The 18,560-nt window shown below is 43.4% G+C and overlaps 1 protein-coding gene across 9 annotated transcripts in view; it reads right to left on the bottom strand.

Annotated features, from left to right (window-relative positions):
- XPO7 (exportin 7) overlaps positions 1–18,560 on the bottom strand; it is a 687,768-nt gene that overhangs the window by 493,283 nt on the left and 175,925 nt on the right. For all 9 annotated transcript variants that reach the window (XM_086943668.1, XM_086943671.1, XM_086943674.1 and 6 more), the window contains one exon: positions 1,409–1,555. In XM_086943668.1, the coding sequence (XP_086799794.1) occupies positions 1,409–1,555 (147 nt within the window). The remainder of the gene's footprint in view (positions 1–1,408; positions 1,556–18,560) is intronic.

The following is an 18,560-nucleotide window of genomic DNA, read 5'->3' as shown; positions in this document are numbered from 1 at the left end:
CAACGTCCTTGGTGAAATGCCAAACACGGAAACTGCTTGTGGCATTCCTTGGATAAAATACATATAGATGTAATTTGTAAAGATGGGGCATGACGTAGTATGCAGCCATCTTACACAAGAAGTAATTTGAAGACATGCTTTACTCCCTTGCCTAATAGGAACAGGGACTTAATCAGCTACAAAAACCAAGACGGCGGACATTACCGTTAAAAGATGGATAAGAAGGCAGCCATATTTGCACCGGGTCTTTAGAAGAAAAGGTTTATTGCTCCTATTTAGAGTGTACCTAGTAATAGAAATGCTACGTTTTCCCAAGGACAGTGCTGAAGTGAAAAGCGGACTTCTGTGCCCATGTAATGTGGCCTCTGTACAGACATGCATGCATGTTTTTTCTGTGCTTTCTTGAAAGGACCTTAGAGCACGTTTATTAATTAGGTCATATTACGAACAGTGGGTCACTTAATTTATGCGAGCCTTTATAATAAACATACTGGTGCAGAGAAAAATAAAATGTAAACGCTCGGCAGGAAAGGCTTGCAGCCGCGAAATGAAAGTTAAAAAAACGCGGCCGCGAAATGAAAGCCTTTGATGCAGCAGGGGGGCGGAGCGGATACCTTTGAAGAGCTGCTGCTGGCAGCACCACGCTGGCGAACAGATGGCTGGCTTTGATGTGCACGCGCTTTTTAGGTCAATGCGCTTGCGCATTGACCTAAAAAGCCACGGGAACATCATCAAATCGCCAGTTTAGTTAAACTCTGGTTAGGCTGCTATATGGCTCGACCTCTGAATGCGCAAGCGCATTGCAGAGGTCGAGCCCTAAAAACCCACACACGCACCACGCATAGGCATTGATTAAAAGTGCTCCCGCGTAGTCGTAGGTCGCAGCACGCCGCATCCCGTAGAGGGGAGTGAAGACCCCAATGAGGAAGCATGACACCAAGGGTCCTTTTGGTGTGTGAGGGGTATTTTAAAAAACACTAAGTGCTCCCTACCACTGTAAGGAACACTTTCAAGCACCATAGGTGGATTCCTTTTTTCTACGTAGGCTAACAAGTCATGACACCACAAAATCCCCATCAAAGCCCTTTTGCCCAATCCTCTCTGCAGAGGTTACCTTGGCAGCACCAGGAGGACAAGAATGTGAAAAAATCCCACTTAGAACTTTTGTGTACGATCCGATTTGCAGATCTTGCACCATCAAAACAAGATAAATAGGTGAGATAGTTCCTTGCATTGATTAAATCGTTTCACCAAACAAGAATCTTACACCAAGGTTTAACACTAAGACAAATCATTTTTTTTTCATCCTCACCACCCCATAGGGTTTAAAGCTCCATGCTCCTTTCACCAGGTCCCAATATGCCCCTCACAAAATAAGCTCATTCTTGAAGGTGGCATCTTTACGTACAGTTCCTCGCTCAAGGAGCAGCTGGCACTTGCTCAGACAGTCAGGGCTGTTGGTGAACCCCACCAGGGCCTTCTCTGCCTCCAGTCGGGTGGCGGTATCTGTGGTCTCATACAGCTGCTTGCACAGGTTCTCTAGCTGGGCTAGGCTCTGAAACATATCAATCATATGAAATTAACAAAGAATAAAAAAATTAGGCGCTTTTAACATTCTTCCAATACCACCTAAATGAACCTCTATACTTACATACAGCGCCATTCCTATGCGGTCTCTCTGAAGTCACTTCTGAAAACATATTTACTCGCCGTGATTGCAAAGTCAACTCCTTTCCATTACCCATTTAGCCTCAGAGGCTACTCCGATAGTATACATATCACAATTTGCTACAATATTCGCACATTCACCTTCGGTGCTGAAAGAGGCATTACAAGCCGGTATTCAGTCCCAGAACCTATTAACATCCAAGGACCCAGTAACGTCCGAATGCAGTGTGCCAACACCAAAGACTGCATCTTCGCCCCAGTTTGAGGTTCTGTGCACCCTTTTTTGAAAAAATAGCGCTGCCTATAGCACATGCACTAACTTGATACCTGTATTTATAAGGTGTGCTATCTGCAGAATTTAGACTAACTTGTGGGTTATTGACACTCTCTGCATGTGCTGGAGGGAGACATATTTTACACTGCATCGTACTTCACATGTTGGTCCCAAAATAAATCGAAAAAATAAAGGGTTTTATTTACACAAACTGTATGCAACTTATTCGGAGTTATTATACTAACATTATCACTGACAAAATTGCTGGTCATACTTCATTGCTATAAATTACTATACAACTCAATGGTACCCATTTATCACGCTCCGAAGAACGAGACTTAAATGTATGCCATTGTGAGTTAAATGCAACTCTCTGCAGTGTGCTCCTATCCCGCCACACTATTTCACCAGCACTGGGTCTTGAGACCTGCAGGCTCTCTCTGTTGTGTATAATCATACAAGGGTGTTTTTTTATGGTGTGGCTTGACAGCACTGCTGTCGCCAGGCAATTCTGTGAGCATTAATGCAGGGGCTTTGGCTACACCCACATATTGGGAGCCATGAGTACATGTTTTTGTTGGGGAGAATCTGGGTACTTCCACAAAAATGTGTTTGCCCTCCACGGCTACCAAGCTATGATCATTTTATTCATTTATCCAGCTGTCTGGGTTGGACTTCCATGGGCACATAATAATGCCAAGAAAGGGTCTTCGATAACTAGATCATTTATGTTGTTTTTCTAAGTTAGCAGCACAGATGTGAGGAGGGCCACCATTAACTTACATGGATTTTTAGGTCTGGCTTGACAATGCAACTTTCACCTGACCTTTTAACCTATACCAATACTATTTTACAATTATTTGCTTCCACAAATACATATTCATCTCCATGCTATTTACTTGTAATGCTTCACTTTACCATAGGCAGGGATGTGGAATTCCTATAGTCCGACACCCAGGACACATTAAGCACAAACCCTTTGGCTGCCAGTTTCCAGTACCACATTATGGATCAGGGAAGGGCACTGTCTGCAGTTAAGGTAATATTTTTGCCCATATGTTAATGCTGTTCAAACTTGTATTCATGGTTGATTAATTGAAAGCCTTTATTATTAGAGTGAGCACTCTAAGTAAAAGTTGTAAGCTCTGACTGCACTACTGACAGTAGTTCCAGTATAAAAATGTGTGCACACATTTCAAAGTTTAGCAATATGGGGCTATGTATAATGCTGGCAGAATGCTCTCTGATTTGATGCAAATATTTGCAGAAGCCTGAAAGCAAGATTGAGGATTCTTTGCTTTCAAATTAAAATGTTCATAAAAAAATGAAAGCAGGAAAAAAAAACATTTTGCTAAAATATTGTAAAATTTCGGGTACCATTTAGTTACTTGAGTTGATGCAAGCTTGTATTTCCCAAAAATATTCATAAAGGAAAATCAGTGTGAACAGTTTCAATAAGATTATGGAAAATAAAAATAAACAAGCTTTGGCTAAGCCAATAGGTGTGAAATTGGTGGTCAGCTTTTTAGTTTTGTCAATGCGTGACTTGCTTTGGCAGTTTTTGAAAAATCTTGGGGTGGGAGCTGCCGGCCCCTCACCATTATAACAAACATCAGCAAAAATGTTTTTTTTTTTGTTACGGGAGGGAGGGGGAGAGAGAGAGGGGGAGGGGGAGAGAGAGAGGGGGAGGGAGAGAGAGAGAGAGAGAGAGAGAGAGAGAGAGAGAGAGAGAGAGAGAGAGAGAGAGAGAGAGAGAGAGAGAGAGAGAGAGAGAGAGAGAGAGCGAGGGGAGAGAGAAAGAGGGGGGAAGAGAGAGAGGGGGAAGAGAGAGAGGGGGGAGAGGGAAGAGAGAGCGCGCGCGAGAGAGAGAGAGAGAGCTTGCGCTAGAGAGAGAGAGAATGCGCGCGCACCTATGGTATATGTCCTTGCATTAAGTGCAGCTATACGGCTTTCATGAATTCCCAAGAATTTACAGAAGTAGGACAAGAAATAGTACTCCTAGAAAATATTTGTGAACTGCATTTTAGCATTAGCAAATCTGCATGTGTACATTTGCTCATGTGAAAAGTGTTTGTAAGTTCACTTTCCCTCCAACTACTTTTTTCCCAACTCTGGAAGAAGGTTTACGTCTGCCATTATCAACCTGATTATTTTAAACAGGATAATCAAGGCCGGTTCACCAATCGTGGGCGCGGTAACTATCGAGGGAGACGTAATTATACTACGTTCTTAGCAAGAGACCGCGGCTACGCTTTTCAGTAAGTCCCTATTGCGGCACACCGTTATTTTCCAAGCTTCCTAAACTAGTTAAGCAATGACTAATATCCCCTTAATTACTTTAAATCTTTCAGAGATTTTTGAAAATACTGACGAGCTTTCATCGCCAAGGGCTACTGATTTTGGATTAAATCCTCGGTGACTGCATGATTAATGTAAGTGTTTTGTTCAGGTATCACGCTGTCACATACGGGTAGATCCCCAGAGTCATTGGGCTATAACCTTATTCATCTTCTTCTTTTAGTGGCAATCTAGGGAAGAAGTTCCTTTTTACCCCAGCAGTGAGTCTACACGGATGGACGCATTCCAACCCTAAAAGTGAAAGATACATGTAAGTGAGCCTTCGTTAAAAGACACAACCCCCAATTTTGAATTGCCTTGGATACCTGTATCTTACTGATTAAAGTCCATTCTTGCTCCCCTTTAGTCGGCTCGATTTCTGAGCCCATTAACATCAGACTACACGGAAGGTGGTCTTTCAGATTCCTGACATTCGGTGCCGGCTGGCCCGAAACCCATGGTAAAATTCTCTTCCATCTCTAATATAGAGTTAAGATTTTAAATTTAATTTTTGTTTACAATTTGTTGAGTCTTCTTTATCTTTTTAGAATTGCCCTGCCCCACCATAACACTCCCTGTCCTGATGAAGACCCCGTCTTAAGGGCTCAAGTAAACCTCCCACGTAGGGGTCGAAACGTAGACGGCTCTACTTGTCCCATCATCCGGCACTATCCATGATTAAACCATTTATGATCGTGACCATAGAATGATTTGTATATCAGTTTCATTGTAACATTGGCTTGAATAAGTTATAGCCCTCCTCAATTTATAATGAATGTTTTGCATTGAATCTGAAACTCCGTCTTTTTCTCTTTTTTGAATCCCTTGCCCTTTTTTCATTTTACACCCTACACTTCCTTTCCTTTCTCTGTGCTTGGGGCTTTAATGTCTTTTATGTTGCAAAATTTGAATTGTTTGAATAGCACATTGTGATTGAATGACAGTGTTGGCTTCATTAAACATGATGAATTCTATATTCAGTAATGTCCTGACTAAGTAATTACGTGCTTTTATGATACGTCTCTTTCCTGGGACCCCTATATATGTATTACCTAGCACCCAGGTCCCAGCGACTTTTTTGGGTAAAACCCCCCCTTTGGTAACATTATCAGAAGCACATTTGCAACATTTCGCAGCATGGGAAAAGATTAGAGAAGAGTTGTTGAAAACCCTTAAAACATGCAAGTTAGTAGGTTTGCACAGACTCAAAAGAGCATTCTAACCCTGGAACTATTGCTTACCACTACCTTCAGCCCCAGTATGTACATCTGTAGAAACATGGCAACATAAGGGTATTGCAAGTATTCAAACACTACTATGTTATGAGCCCTGGCATAATCAGAAAGGCTATATCAGAGCTCTTATATGAGACTGCTGCCATACTTTGACGCTACAGTACATGGCAGCAATGGGGCAAGTGGGTTTTGTTACAGGACAAGTAGATTTATAAAGCAACTTGCCCCATGGACAAGTCGATGTTATATTAAATTCCACACATCTGCATACAGCATTCCTTTAAAGCCAGAGCTTTTGGCATTGCCAATGCTTTCTTACTGGTGTATTGAGATGTCATATATGAGCCAAGCAGAGTACGCTCCGGCTTAGACGTGGCATCCTGCAGCTGCATCTAACATGTGCAGCAGACTGAAACGTAAGTCGGAGAGACAGTTTTTCACAAAGCACATAAAAAACGGTACTACTTATAGTGTGAGAATCAGCGTAGTCAAGGTCTTGGGAACATGGATAGGTTATTGTTTTTTTCTTATAGGTCTAGCGTCAGCCAAGACATTCAGATTTTACTAAAATCAAACTTCACCGACTGGCTGCATTCTGCCCTTTCACAAGGAGCACATCAACATACAAAGAAGTTCTCTTCAGTGTACCGGACTACTATGGAAATGTGCGATTATCAAGTTGTTTTTTTTTTTACTTGATAAGGACCTGTAGGTTCCCCAATGGTAAAATATTACAAAAATGATGACAAACCAAAACAAGTAATGACAAAGCCAAAAGGCTAGCAGCCAACAACAGACCTATTTTCTCTGCAAATGCTCATTATTTCTGGGGGACTATTGTAACTCATTATCTTTCAGGCATGTTCCAGGGCTTGCAAGTTTGGCCCTTCAGAAGCTTAGAAAGAAGAGGCCCTTCTTAAGGCCACTGGTGAGTACTATAAAAAATGCGAACCTATAAGCAACGGAAGCCGAACCCAGGAGACATTCCTAATATCCCCATTAAACACTATATGTAGTCTACCCAGAAGCAAGAGACTCAAACTCTTGGGTTTTGTTAAACTATCAGTAAATGCTATATGGGGTTAACCCAGCAGCAAAAGAAGCCCAACTCATTAGGCACTGCTAAGCACTATTAAATGCAATATGATGTCCACCTAAGAGTGACAGACTTTGTGCCACCAGTAAATTGCATTTATGGCCTAATCAAGCTGATGGACAAATATATGGTAGTGGAGCTGTGTGTTAACCTGGGAAAGATTAGATTATTGGAGCAGACTATGTAGTAGGCTAAGTGTCGGGATGTGTGAATACGATGTCAATGAAGGTCATGATATATGCTGGCCCAACAACCTCAGTAAATGCAACGTGAACGTATGCCACGGCCTGTGTCCACATTACCTCAACAAAGCCCATCAATGATATGTCAAAGTGCACCATAACTTGTGCTCGCACAGCAGCGTCGACATCAGCAATAATGATAACAATATATGTTGTAATCCATGCATGCAAGATAATATTATTGTTGCCAATAACCCCTTCGCTGCGTTCGCCGGCCAACGGCCGTTGCGAGCAGTACCTTCGTTGGCCGACGCAGCCCTGCCCACTGCGCAAACTGGCAGCACCGCGGCAGATTTGCTGCCGCGGTTAAGCAGATAAGAATAATGTTAATGTATGTTCAGATCAAAGCAAACATACCACGGACAACCCAGTAAGAATAATGTCAATGGGAAAGATGTCAACTGTATGCTCGATGTTGGTAATGTCGATAAAAATGATACCAGTAGCTAGTACATTATTCTTAGACGTGCCAATGAACTCACATCATTGCTGTGACCTGCCCATCAACGTGGAGTCAAAGATAAGTGCTCAGGCAGGTCCTGCGAGCCATGCCCACGCTTATCGAGTAACAAGTCACAGGTGGGGTCCCCATAAACTAAATGTAAATGCACCAAGGGAAAATCCTGATAGATTCCACAGGTAGATAGTTGAACCGGTATGCAACCGTTATCACGCAACTTTTACCACGCATACTGTTACAACGCACACCATTACAACGCAGGATCCTTTACAATACATGACATTACATCGCAGATACTATTACAACGCATGCCATTACAACGTAAGTATATCATTTTTTTTAACCTTTTTTTAAATTACCAAAATATTAAAAATAAATAAAATAAATTAAGTAAAGAAATTTTATATATAGTTTGGGTTTTGGGGTACAGGGGTATTTTTAGGGTTCAGGGCTGGGTTTGGGTTTTTGGGTATAGGGGTATTTTTAGGGTTCAGGGTTGGGTTTGGGTTTTGGGATACAGGGGTATTTTTAGGGTTCAGGGTTGGGTTTGGGTTTTGGGGTACAGGGGTATTTTTAGGGTTCAGGGCTGGTTTTGGGGTACAGGGGTATTTTTAGGGTTCAGGGCTGGGTTTGGGTTTTGGGGAACAGGGGTATTTTTAGGGTTCAGGGCTGGGTTTGGGTTTTGGGGTACAGGGGTATTTTTAGGGTTCAGGGCTGGGTTTGGGTTTTGGGGTACAGGGGTATTTTTAGGGTTCGGGGCAGGTTTGGGTTTTGGGGTACAGGGGTATTTTAAAGGTTCAGGGCTGGGTTTGGGTTTTGGGGTACAGGGGTATTTTTAGGGTTCAGGGTTGGGTTAGGGTTTTGGGGTACAGGGGTATTTTTAGGGTTCAGGGCTGGGTTTGGGTTTTGGGGTACAGGGGTATTTTTAGGGTTCAGGGCTGGGTTTGGGTTTTGGGGTACAGGGGTATTTTTAGGGTTCAGGGCTAGGTTTGGGTTATGGGGTACAGGGGTATTTTAAGGGTTCAGTTTTATAAAAATACTTAAATTAAATTGAATAAATTTATTTTAGTAATTTAAATATTTATTAAAAAAAAGTATGTATATATATAATTTTTAAATTACAATGACATTAATAAAAATGTATTTAATAAATAAAATCAATTAAATATGTATTAATTACATTTTTATAACAATAACTTAATAATATAAAAAAATAATATACTTACCTATACTTACGTTGTAATGGCATGCGTTGTAATAGTATCTACGATGTAATGTCATGCGTTGTAAAGGTATTCGTTGTAAAAGATCCTGCGTTGTAAATATTGCGTTGTAATGGTATGCATGCTAAAAGTATGCGTTTTAACGTCATACATGCAGTTGAACCACAAACAAGTCTGAGGTAACTGGTCCTAATAAAACCCATTTAGCCAACGCTCCCCAGAAATATCACAGAGCTAGATACCACATGCAAAGGTCAAGAGCCACCTGTGTCCTTATCAGATGTGAACATGTGATTGATTACTAAAATAATCATTTTATTGTACCTCATGGCCTGTATAAATTGACGGCCAAATATTTGTACATCAAGTGATTTTGAGTAGACTCATTCTGTGCAGCCTCTCCCGGCTGCAGCGGTTAATTAAACCCAACTTGTTCCTGTTTTGCAAAACTCCTCTTGTCTTTTCATTTATTTAAGTTAAATTCATATCCAAGAAATATAAGCAATGAGGGAGGGAGTAAGGAACGAAAGGACAGGTAAAGTAAGAGCAAAAGGTCAGAGATTCAGGAGCATGGCCTTTTCTATACCCTTCCAGATATAAACAGAGAAGACAAAAAAGGAAAGACGCCCAATAATCTTCTGTCAGGATGTGTATGCTGGACTCCTTAGAGTGGACTGTTGAGAAGGCGGGCACGTCACATTACCGTATATCAGGGCTCGGGCTTCTCCTCAGGTCATGGGGAGGAGAGGGAGGAAGCCTATATGACCTGTAGGAGTACATCTGCACAATCAATCAATAAGGAAACAATATACAGGACGAAAGACTGCAGGCGACAAAAATTAAATCCTTAAAAGTAATACGTATCCCCTTGCAGAGGCCCCAAACTTATTTGTGCAGTATTGTACACTTCCTAATGTAAAAGTACAAACTATTAACTAACAGTTCCCCAGTCAACTCTTGCAATGGTTGATAGAAGAACTGATCGGCTGAAACAGTGCATGAGGTTTGCATGCCAGTCTCATGCTCCACAATTCGAATCTCCACAGTCTTGTACCTCATTAGGTAGGAGACAAGTAGTCACACTAGGACCTTTTTCATCTACAGAAATACCAGTTACATCAGTTGTTCAGCAGGGTTCATACCTATACAGATGATACACAGCTGATTCTCTCATTGGACAAAGGGTACTTTGGCACAGAACGTACCTTTCAAAATTGTCTGGATTAAGTTGTCCTATGGATGCAATCTAACCACTTAAAATGCAACACAGGCAAAATGGAGATCATGCAATTTAGCAAATCTAACTGATTTTCTCCAATTCAGTGGTGCCGAACTCCCTGACCACGCCCCACCCACCCCCCTCCAGTGGAAGTAGCACGAAAGTTAGGAGAGAAGTTCAACACCTCACTCTCCATCCACCCTCAAGCTCTTGCAGTGGCTGGGGCAACTTTTTACTTAATTAAATCCCGAAGAAAATGGTTAGACTTCCACCTATGAGCCACTTTTGCGCATATCACTTCCAGACTCGCTTACTGTAACAGGAGCCTCAAAATGTAATTCACAACTGCAGATGGTGAAACATGTGGCAGCCAGACTTGTGCTGAAACTCCCTAGGCAGAGTACTGCTTCTATTGCTCTACATTGGCTACCGATATATAAAGGGCTCTTTTTCAGATGATTTTACTGGTGTTCAAAGCATTCAAAGCCACTAGTTCTAAATACTTGATGGCCAGATTTACACACTATACAACCCAAAGAACCTTGAGAGCCTCTCACATGAATCTTCTTAAGCCCCTTCATTCAGACTTAAAACCTGAGGGGCCATATCAGTCTTGGTACTAGGATCCAAGGTATGCAATCAGCTCCCCAGCCCTCTGCGGTTTTTAAAAAGCATTTAAAGAACTTTTCCTGGCCCCCAATGCACTCTGTTACTCCTGTGAGAAGTTGGTCTGGTATATGATGTCCACTATTCTAGTGGGCACCCTGCACCAGTCCAAACAACCCTTATTGATGGTGGTTGTAAAGTCAACCCTGTAGAAAGCTATCCTAGTGGTAGCTGTGGAGAGCAGCCTTCAGGCTAAGACTTTGGAGACGAGTTAAGTGAGTTGTTTTACCATTTATAATCTCTTGAGTATCAAATGAAAGCACACCACAAAAGGTATTGTATTGTTTTGTATTGTAATTGCATTTATATAGCGCTTACTACCCCTGACGAGGCCTCGAAGCGCTTTTTCGGCGAGTAGCACACTACTCCGGGACCCATAGAGCATTAGTGTTGAATGAGTATAGTGAAATATGCAAGTGCATTTTAAGTGGTGGCTAGGTTAGTCAGTTATTTGGATTTGGAATGATAGCAGAAGGATAGAGGAGGACAAAGGTTTGTATTTATACAGCACTTCTTGACGCACGCTATTCAGGAAGCCTACAAAGGATTAGTGGTGAATTAATATGGTGAAATATGAAGTAATTTCAGTGGTGGATATTAGTCAGTTACTTGGAGTGAGAAGGATAGCGGAGGGATAAAAGGGGAAGAAATATTTGCATTCATATAGCACTTGTTACCCCTGTTGGCTGTTGAATCGCATTTCTGGAGAGTAGCACGCCACTCCGGAACCCATAAAGGATTAGTGTTGAAAATTAGTATAGTAAAAAAATATGAAGTAATTTGAGCAGTGGATATGTTATTCAGTTATTTGGGTAGTATATTAGTATAGTTTAATATGGAATTTGAGAAGTAAACATGTTAGTCTGTTAATTTCGATTGAAAAGGATAGTGGAGGGATAAAAGAGTAAACTTTTTTTTAATTTTTTTTTAGGTCTTAGCAATAGGAGGAGGCTTTTGGATGAGTAAAAAGGAGTTTTGGGGTATTGCTAAATGAGAAAAAGGGCAGCATTTCTGGCCCTAGTCCCGACCAGTCTCTAACAGGTTCAAACAGGCAACTACCCTTGTCCTCTCCGCCCTTAACAGGTTCAAACAGGCAACTAACCTTGTCCTCCCTTCCCTTAACAGGCTTAAACAGGCAACTACCCTTGTCCTCTCCGCCCTTAGCCTCGACGCCTGGGCTGGGACGCCCTAAGCCTGGCCTTTTTTATAACCCTAGTAATCAGGTGACCCCTTCAGCCAATGGGAACCCTAACCCTAACACTATCCAATCACAACACTAGCCCTAAAATCTAGAACCAATAGGAGACCAGGACCTTACTGCCAATCTTAGCCCTAGTCCAAGCACCCAATCAGTTCAAAAACCCTTATCTCTACGTCGAATAAAGGCCTTAGCCCTACCAGTAGTCCCAACCCAAGTCCAAGTAGCCAATGGTCTAGGTAGCCCTAGTCCCTACTTCCAATAGAAAGCCTAACCCTACTCTTAGTCCCACACCTAGTCCAGCAACCAATCACACCAGAAGCCCTAAATAGCTACTTCCAATTAAAGGTCTAAGGCTAGCCCTAGTCCCACTCTACTTCCAACAACCAATAACATAGGAAGCCCTAGTCCCTACTTCCAATAGAAATCCTAACCCTAACCCTAGCCCTAGTACCAACCCTACAATGATTGAATCACAGACCCAGAAACCAATCAGAATCCTCAAATACCCAACCAATGATGACATTAACCCTAAACCAATAGAAACACCAGATACAACCACCAATTAGTGTACACATGTGCCAACCACTAGCAGACCATATAAGGTCCCAGCAACCTCAGACAAGATTTGCTGGCCAGGGAGTTGGAAGCTGCGTCTCCTGTTCAGAATCGCCTAGGAGCCAGACAGGCTCAATCCACACTTTGGACTTCTGCAGGTAAAGGCTTCACTAACTCGAAATCTAACAATACTGTTTGAATAAAACTTTACTCCCCCTGCTGGCCAAAATATGAAGCGCACAGGCCCCCAGTAAATACAGTTTAAACAGCTCACAGAAGCACCCTCTGATGTAGAATATCCCTGCTGCGGGGGGGGGGTGTAGATGGCCTCACTAGCGTGTGAACACAAAATGGTGGCTGGGGGTGCACTGTTTTAATACACAGGTCTTAGCACAGAGCAAAGGAGAAATTTGGAGGGAAAACAGATTTGTCACCAAGGAATGAGAGGGACAAACTACAGAGGTTGGACTGCAAATCCCACAATTCAACACGTTAAATGCAAGCAATCATGGGCAGGGAAAACCACAAGTTTAAAACACAACGCAGGTGATAAAATATGCAATCACAGGCAGGTCAAAATTGCAATTTTAAAGTGTAACAACCACATGCAAAGACAGTAATCACAGAAAGGGAAAATCGTTTTTTAAACAATTTTTGTTTTGGGAAGACACAGCACTAGTCTGTCTCCTTACCACTTCCTGGACTCTGCTCACTGCAATCGGGGGCACAGGTAGGCTGCAATTCACAAGATGGAGGAGAATGATTGGGGGTGCACCCAGCAAGGCCTCAAGGGGCCTGGGCAGGTGTGAGAGAAGGGCTCAGACTGGTCTGGTAAATGAATAGCCAATGGTCTGCTGACCTGGGGGTGAGGGCTGGGAGCTGCTTTTCCTGTTCTGAATCTCCTAGGAGAAAGACATGCTCAATCCACACTTTAGACTTCTGCAAGTAAAGGCTTCACTAACTCGAAATCTAACAATACTGTTTGAATAAAACTTTACTCCCCCTGCTGGCCAAAAAACGAAGTGTACAGGCCCCAGTAAATACAGTTTAACCAGCTCACAGAAGCACCCTCTGATGTAGAATATCCCTAGGGGCCTCACAAACCACATACTAAAATAGTGGTATAAGAACCACGTCTGGGATAGAAAGCTGGCCTTGGGCCTGTGGAATCGCTGGGGCTTCTAGGAACAACCAAAGGTTAGAAAGTAGGAGGCCCACAGGAGACGCGTGCACAGGTTACCATTGACTTTCTAGGAAAACGAACAAGTTACAAATTTACAATTTAGGGACACTTCTAGGTGAACTACGATGGAACCCTTTTAGACTTATACACTTCGAGAGTAAAGACCCACGGGAGCACCAGAGTACTCGTGTTACCTCACCCAGGGAAGCCGGTGCATAGTTGCCTTTTGGTGTCGGGTTTCGTCGTCGATTCCAATGGAAAGCTGCAAAGAAATGCTGCAGGCAACCAGAGGAAAAGTGTCCGGGTAGATCCAAGGGTAGATCGAAGATCTAAAGAAAGTGAAAGCAGAAGGGACAGAGTCTGGGTCACTTGCCAGTGACTAGGATGGCGATAGGTAGATGCCAGCCAATGTCAGGTGATTTCAGGTGAAAAGGTGAAGCTTGTCTCTTCAGCCACGAGTTCCAGGAGGCGTCGACGACGACCAGGAGCTGGATTCGAGCTGTCCCACAAAGGATCTAGTTGACTGCGGTGTCGGATTCCAGATGGGACCCAACAAGCCTTGGCAAACGCAATCCACGCAGGATGTCGAGATTGGCCTCGGTGCAGACCAGCAAGGTCTGAGGAACATCCCCTTTGCAGGGAAGTTGGAGCAAGCCTGGAGCAACCAGGAAAGCAAAGTAAATAAGAGATTGGTCTTCTTGGGGGCTCACTAGCCAATGGACTACGAACCGTGAAGACGCGTCGAGCTGAAATGCACAAAGCGGACCCACAGGACTATCGTGGAGTGTGGGCCTCTGAGCTTCAGTGCAAAAGGTGCTCGGGGCTGGGGCTTCAAGCACCCTAGTGCACAACTTCGGGATACCTCGGGGAGTAGGTGCAGCTTGCAAAATGCAGATGTCCAGGAGTTCCGGTCCCACGTCTCTCGTGCCCGTTACAGGTCTCAGCTTTGCTGGGAGCGCAGGTCAGCGTCAGAGATGTCTGGAAGTCCATGTCCTGTGTCGCAGATTCTTTGGGATCCGGCAGGAGCCACGAAAATGCAGAGCGGCAAAGATGCAGTTGGTGCCTGTTTGCACAGGGTGGTCACTCCTTGACCGCAAGGGAGATTTCTTCTGTCTTTCAGTCGAAATGGAATGTCGAAGGTCCAAGATATATGTTACAGAGTTTCGTCCAGGGTAATCTAAAATCCTAGGGACTGGGACCCTATACTTCTACTAAGTTTAGGGGTCCCTCTCCAGGTCCCTCCTATGGGTGGACCTGGAGAGGGGGTGGTTACACCCCTTCCCCTTTATCCAGTTTTGCGCCAGAGCTGGGGCTAAGTGCCCCAGCAACCGGTTTGAACCGGGATATGCATGGAGCACCTTGTGTGGCCCAGGCAGTGTCTGAAAACCTTTCACTGAATGCAACCCACTCTGCCCCAATACACTAAAGCCTGTCTGAGGAGTTGCCAGCAACTCCCTGGACAGGAAACCTATTGTCCAGGCCTCCCCTGCCGGAGTTTCATCCAGCAGCAGGAGGTCAGACTTGGGTCTGTGGTAGCAGCATCCATTTTGTGATGTTGGGGCTCTGTTTAACTTTAACCAGGTTTTCCAGTAACTACAGGTCTTCTCCCTTTAGAAGGGTGGAATGCTACCCCTGCAGCCAGGGCTGGAGAGGAGGGTAGTATTTAAAAGTGTTTGACATCTTACACAACATGTTTTGATAAAGCCAAACCAAAGTTAACATTAACCGCATCGCTGGGGCGGTTATTTTTCCGCTGTGCGGCTTTTTTCCAAAAGCCGCGTTAGATGACGAGCTGAGCTCGTCATCTGCACACGACCACCGTGGCTGATGACGAGCTGAGCTCGTCATCAGCAGCGAAGGGGTTAAACGTAGGGATTATAATGCACTTAAGAGTACATGGTATGGCTATATCATAGAAAAGCTATATGGAGATGGTTCCGAAAGCTGCAGAGGGGCTCAGCTCATGCTAGGGCACCGTCTCACACAAACCAAGCACTCTGCCTTCAGGATTGTCAAGGCCTGCCATAGCAGTGAATATATATATATATATATATAATACTATATCTAAGTAAGGGGTAATTACACCACCCACCTTACCCAGGCTGCAATTGCAGACCTGTGGTGTCAGTTTGGAAGGCCAGCCAGGGGTGGCATAATACATGCTGCAGCCACTGGTAGGCCTAAGGTGCACCTATTCCCTGGGTACCTATGGTACACTATACAGGGTTTCACAAAGGTGACCCAGTACCCAATCTGGTATGTACCTAAAGTACATGGTATCAATTTAGAGAGAGAACAGCTAGGCTGGGGGCCTGATTAGCAGGGCCACAGCCATACTAAAGTCGAAAAACCAGTGAATCACAGCAAAAAGTGGGGGTAACCATAGGAAGCAGACCCTACTCTCCTATAACTCCCTGATCTGATCAGCCTCACTTTCTCTCTTTTCTTTTTTTCCATTTCATCCTCGTTATCGGATTCAAACCAGTAGCGCCACAATGCTCCATTGTGAGTTGCAGTGGGCTTTATAAGTTTACAAATCATTCATTCATTCATTCATTAAACATGAACTTTTGACCTGCAATGTACACTCAGTAAGCTGCAGCAAACACATTAACTCACTGACCTACATGTTTGAAATCTCTGATCAGCAGATTACATGGAGGTTTCGGCTGAAAGTACTTTAACCACCCAACTTGCAAATATTATACCTTTGTCGATTAGGTGCCCTAAACATGCATGCTATTTTAAAATGTCTTCTTTATGACCAATAAAGGAATTGAGCAAATCTTCAAGATGACATTTCTACTTGATGGGAATTTCTTTGGAGGCTGACCTTGTAAATAATGGTGCATACATACTGACTGCACGGTAGGCTGACTGACATTGATTCCACTGCGACATTCTGCAATAGCCCCAAATCGTGGGCTTCTTGGAGAGTTTTTTTCCCCAAGGCCAGCACTGCTACGCTTCAGTATTTTGGGAGCACTTAAATGCCATGCTCCATCCATACAGTAACATTTTCAAAAGCAATATATTCCTGCATAGATCAGCCGAAAGCAAACTACTTCTCTTAAAACAGCAGAGATGTAAACCTTCTCCTCATCATGAGAAGACACAGGATCGCTGTACCCAATCAGGTCTGATCTCTGTCTTCCACAGCACTGATAAGATCACGTGCCTACCCAGAAGCAATCTTACGGTTTCTCATATAACATTTAGTGACTGAAATTCCTCGCCCTTGAGAGACAACTACCACTGACTAGCAGAAACAGCCCCACACCATTTGTTATCAGTAAATTGATCCTCTTCCCTGCCAATAGATACTGTATCCCCTCACGGAGACTGGTTCATCCTTGTACACCAGTAGAGTTGTGATGTCCGACCACATACTCACAAGGAAAGATAGGACTACCACCCATTACCCACCAACAGAGACAGAGCCCTTCTCTTGCAAACTGACAAAGATCATAGTACGCCCCTCAGCTACCAGCGATATGACCAGTTCTCATCTGCAAGGAGACCTTTTCCTCTAACAGCAGACAGCCAACCAAGAATTACTGGACAGCACATTCTGACCCTCTCATCTCTAAGCACAAATAGTTTCCCATAAGATTTCAAAATAGCACTGATACCCACAAATACAAGAATTAGAAACCCCTCGTCTTCTCAGATCTAATACCATTACAAACCAGCTAAGATTGGAGCCTCCAGTTGAGTCTAATTGCTTTACCCACCACCAGAGACGTGCCTGCCTTACCTACCAACAAAGATCTAACTACTGGTCCCCATGGCCACAACAGCTGTGAAGTTCAATTGAAGTTCAATCATATTGCCTGGGCAGCTTAGTGCAGGTAAAGCTATAGGAATGATTGGGATGAGAGACAACATTTAAAGGAGTTTCTCGACACAATTACAAATTGGAAGTCCAAGAATGGAGCTAAATGTGCTCCAATATTGCTGGCAGCATATTCATCTCTGAAAAAAGGATCAGATGCTTTAAAAAAACTTGCATTGTATTCAGTCACAAATTTTTAGCCAAGTAGGCGCTCCGTCAACAGCAGCAGTACCAAGCTTTCACTGTATTTTCCTAAAATTATAATCTGCCAAGCCACCTTCGGTTCAGAGCACCAGGTGTTGTGCACTGTGTTCCGCTCCAACAAAATACCAATAATAAGTAAATATTCATATTTGTAAAATCAACCATAGGTAACATTTTTAAAAAAGCGCTCTCAGCCATTTAGTGGAAAAAAACAGAACCAACAAGACATCAGATATGTGTGGTTGCAAAAGACTGATTGCTGCGCAAACAAATGGACGGAATGCTGAACACATCAAACATTCAACCCCAGTCAAGAGTGCAAGGTTACATCCATCGTTCTTCTGCTCACCATGCCTCCCCAGATTGGACCAAGCCATATGCAAATCAATCTTCACTCTGTTCCTCGTGGGAAGAGTTCAGCCCGAACAGCCAAGCCAGGTACACCCTGGACTGGAAACCAGCGACCTGGAACAGGTTTTGGGGTATCACACCTCATCAGCCGGGCTAGTTTGAATCCAGTGGCACAGCAAGCAAGGGACCCACATATGGGCATACGCATCCCACTTAGGCTGGACTGTTTACATTACGGCAATGAGATATATCTGGGTACTCCTGAGACAACAATTCACCGGTTGAAGGTAGTTCAGAATGCAGCCGCTAGGGCTCCTGTACCAGCTCCCTAAACTTGCCTTAGTCTATCATCTTTTTTGCGAGCTGCACTTGCTCACCATCTCCAAGTGCATTAAATGTAAAACCTTATGCTACATGTTCAAGGCTTAATCTGGATTACGGCCACGCTTCATTCATGACTAGGTGGTACCCTATCAGTCCATGTGAGCGTTGAGATCTCTGAACTGAGACTTGTTAAAAATTAATTAAATTTACGATGAAGGAAGTTTGAATTCTTGTTATAAACTCTGGAATGATTTAAATGCTGATTTTTTAATTTAAGCCCAGATAGTCCAGTTGAGTTAAACCCCATTGTACGTAATGTCTGCATTATTCCATAATGGGGTTTGAGAATGTAAGCGAATATGAGTGTTCGTGAGTATATGTGCCTTCTCCCAAAATAACTGAGAAGAACAGATAATGGGATTAGAGGAGCTCGTAACTCACGTACGATTAGTATAATAAATTGCCAGTACTGTGTCAGATTGGAGTA

This window comes from Lissotriton vulgaris, chromosome 11 (genome assembly GCF_964263255.1).
Source record: "Lissotriton vulgaris chromosome 11, aLisVul1.2, whole genome shotgun sequence".
NCBI classification, from domain to species: Eukaryota; Metazoa; Chordata; class Amphibia; order Caudata; family Salamandridae; genus Lissotriton; species Lissotriton vulgaris.
Note: the sequence above shows the minus strand (reverse complement) of the source record. Positions and strands in the feature narration are given on the sequence as shown.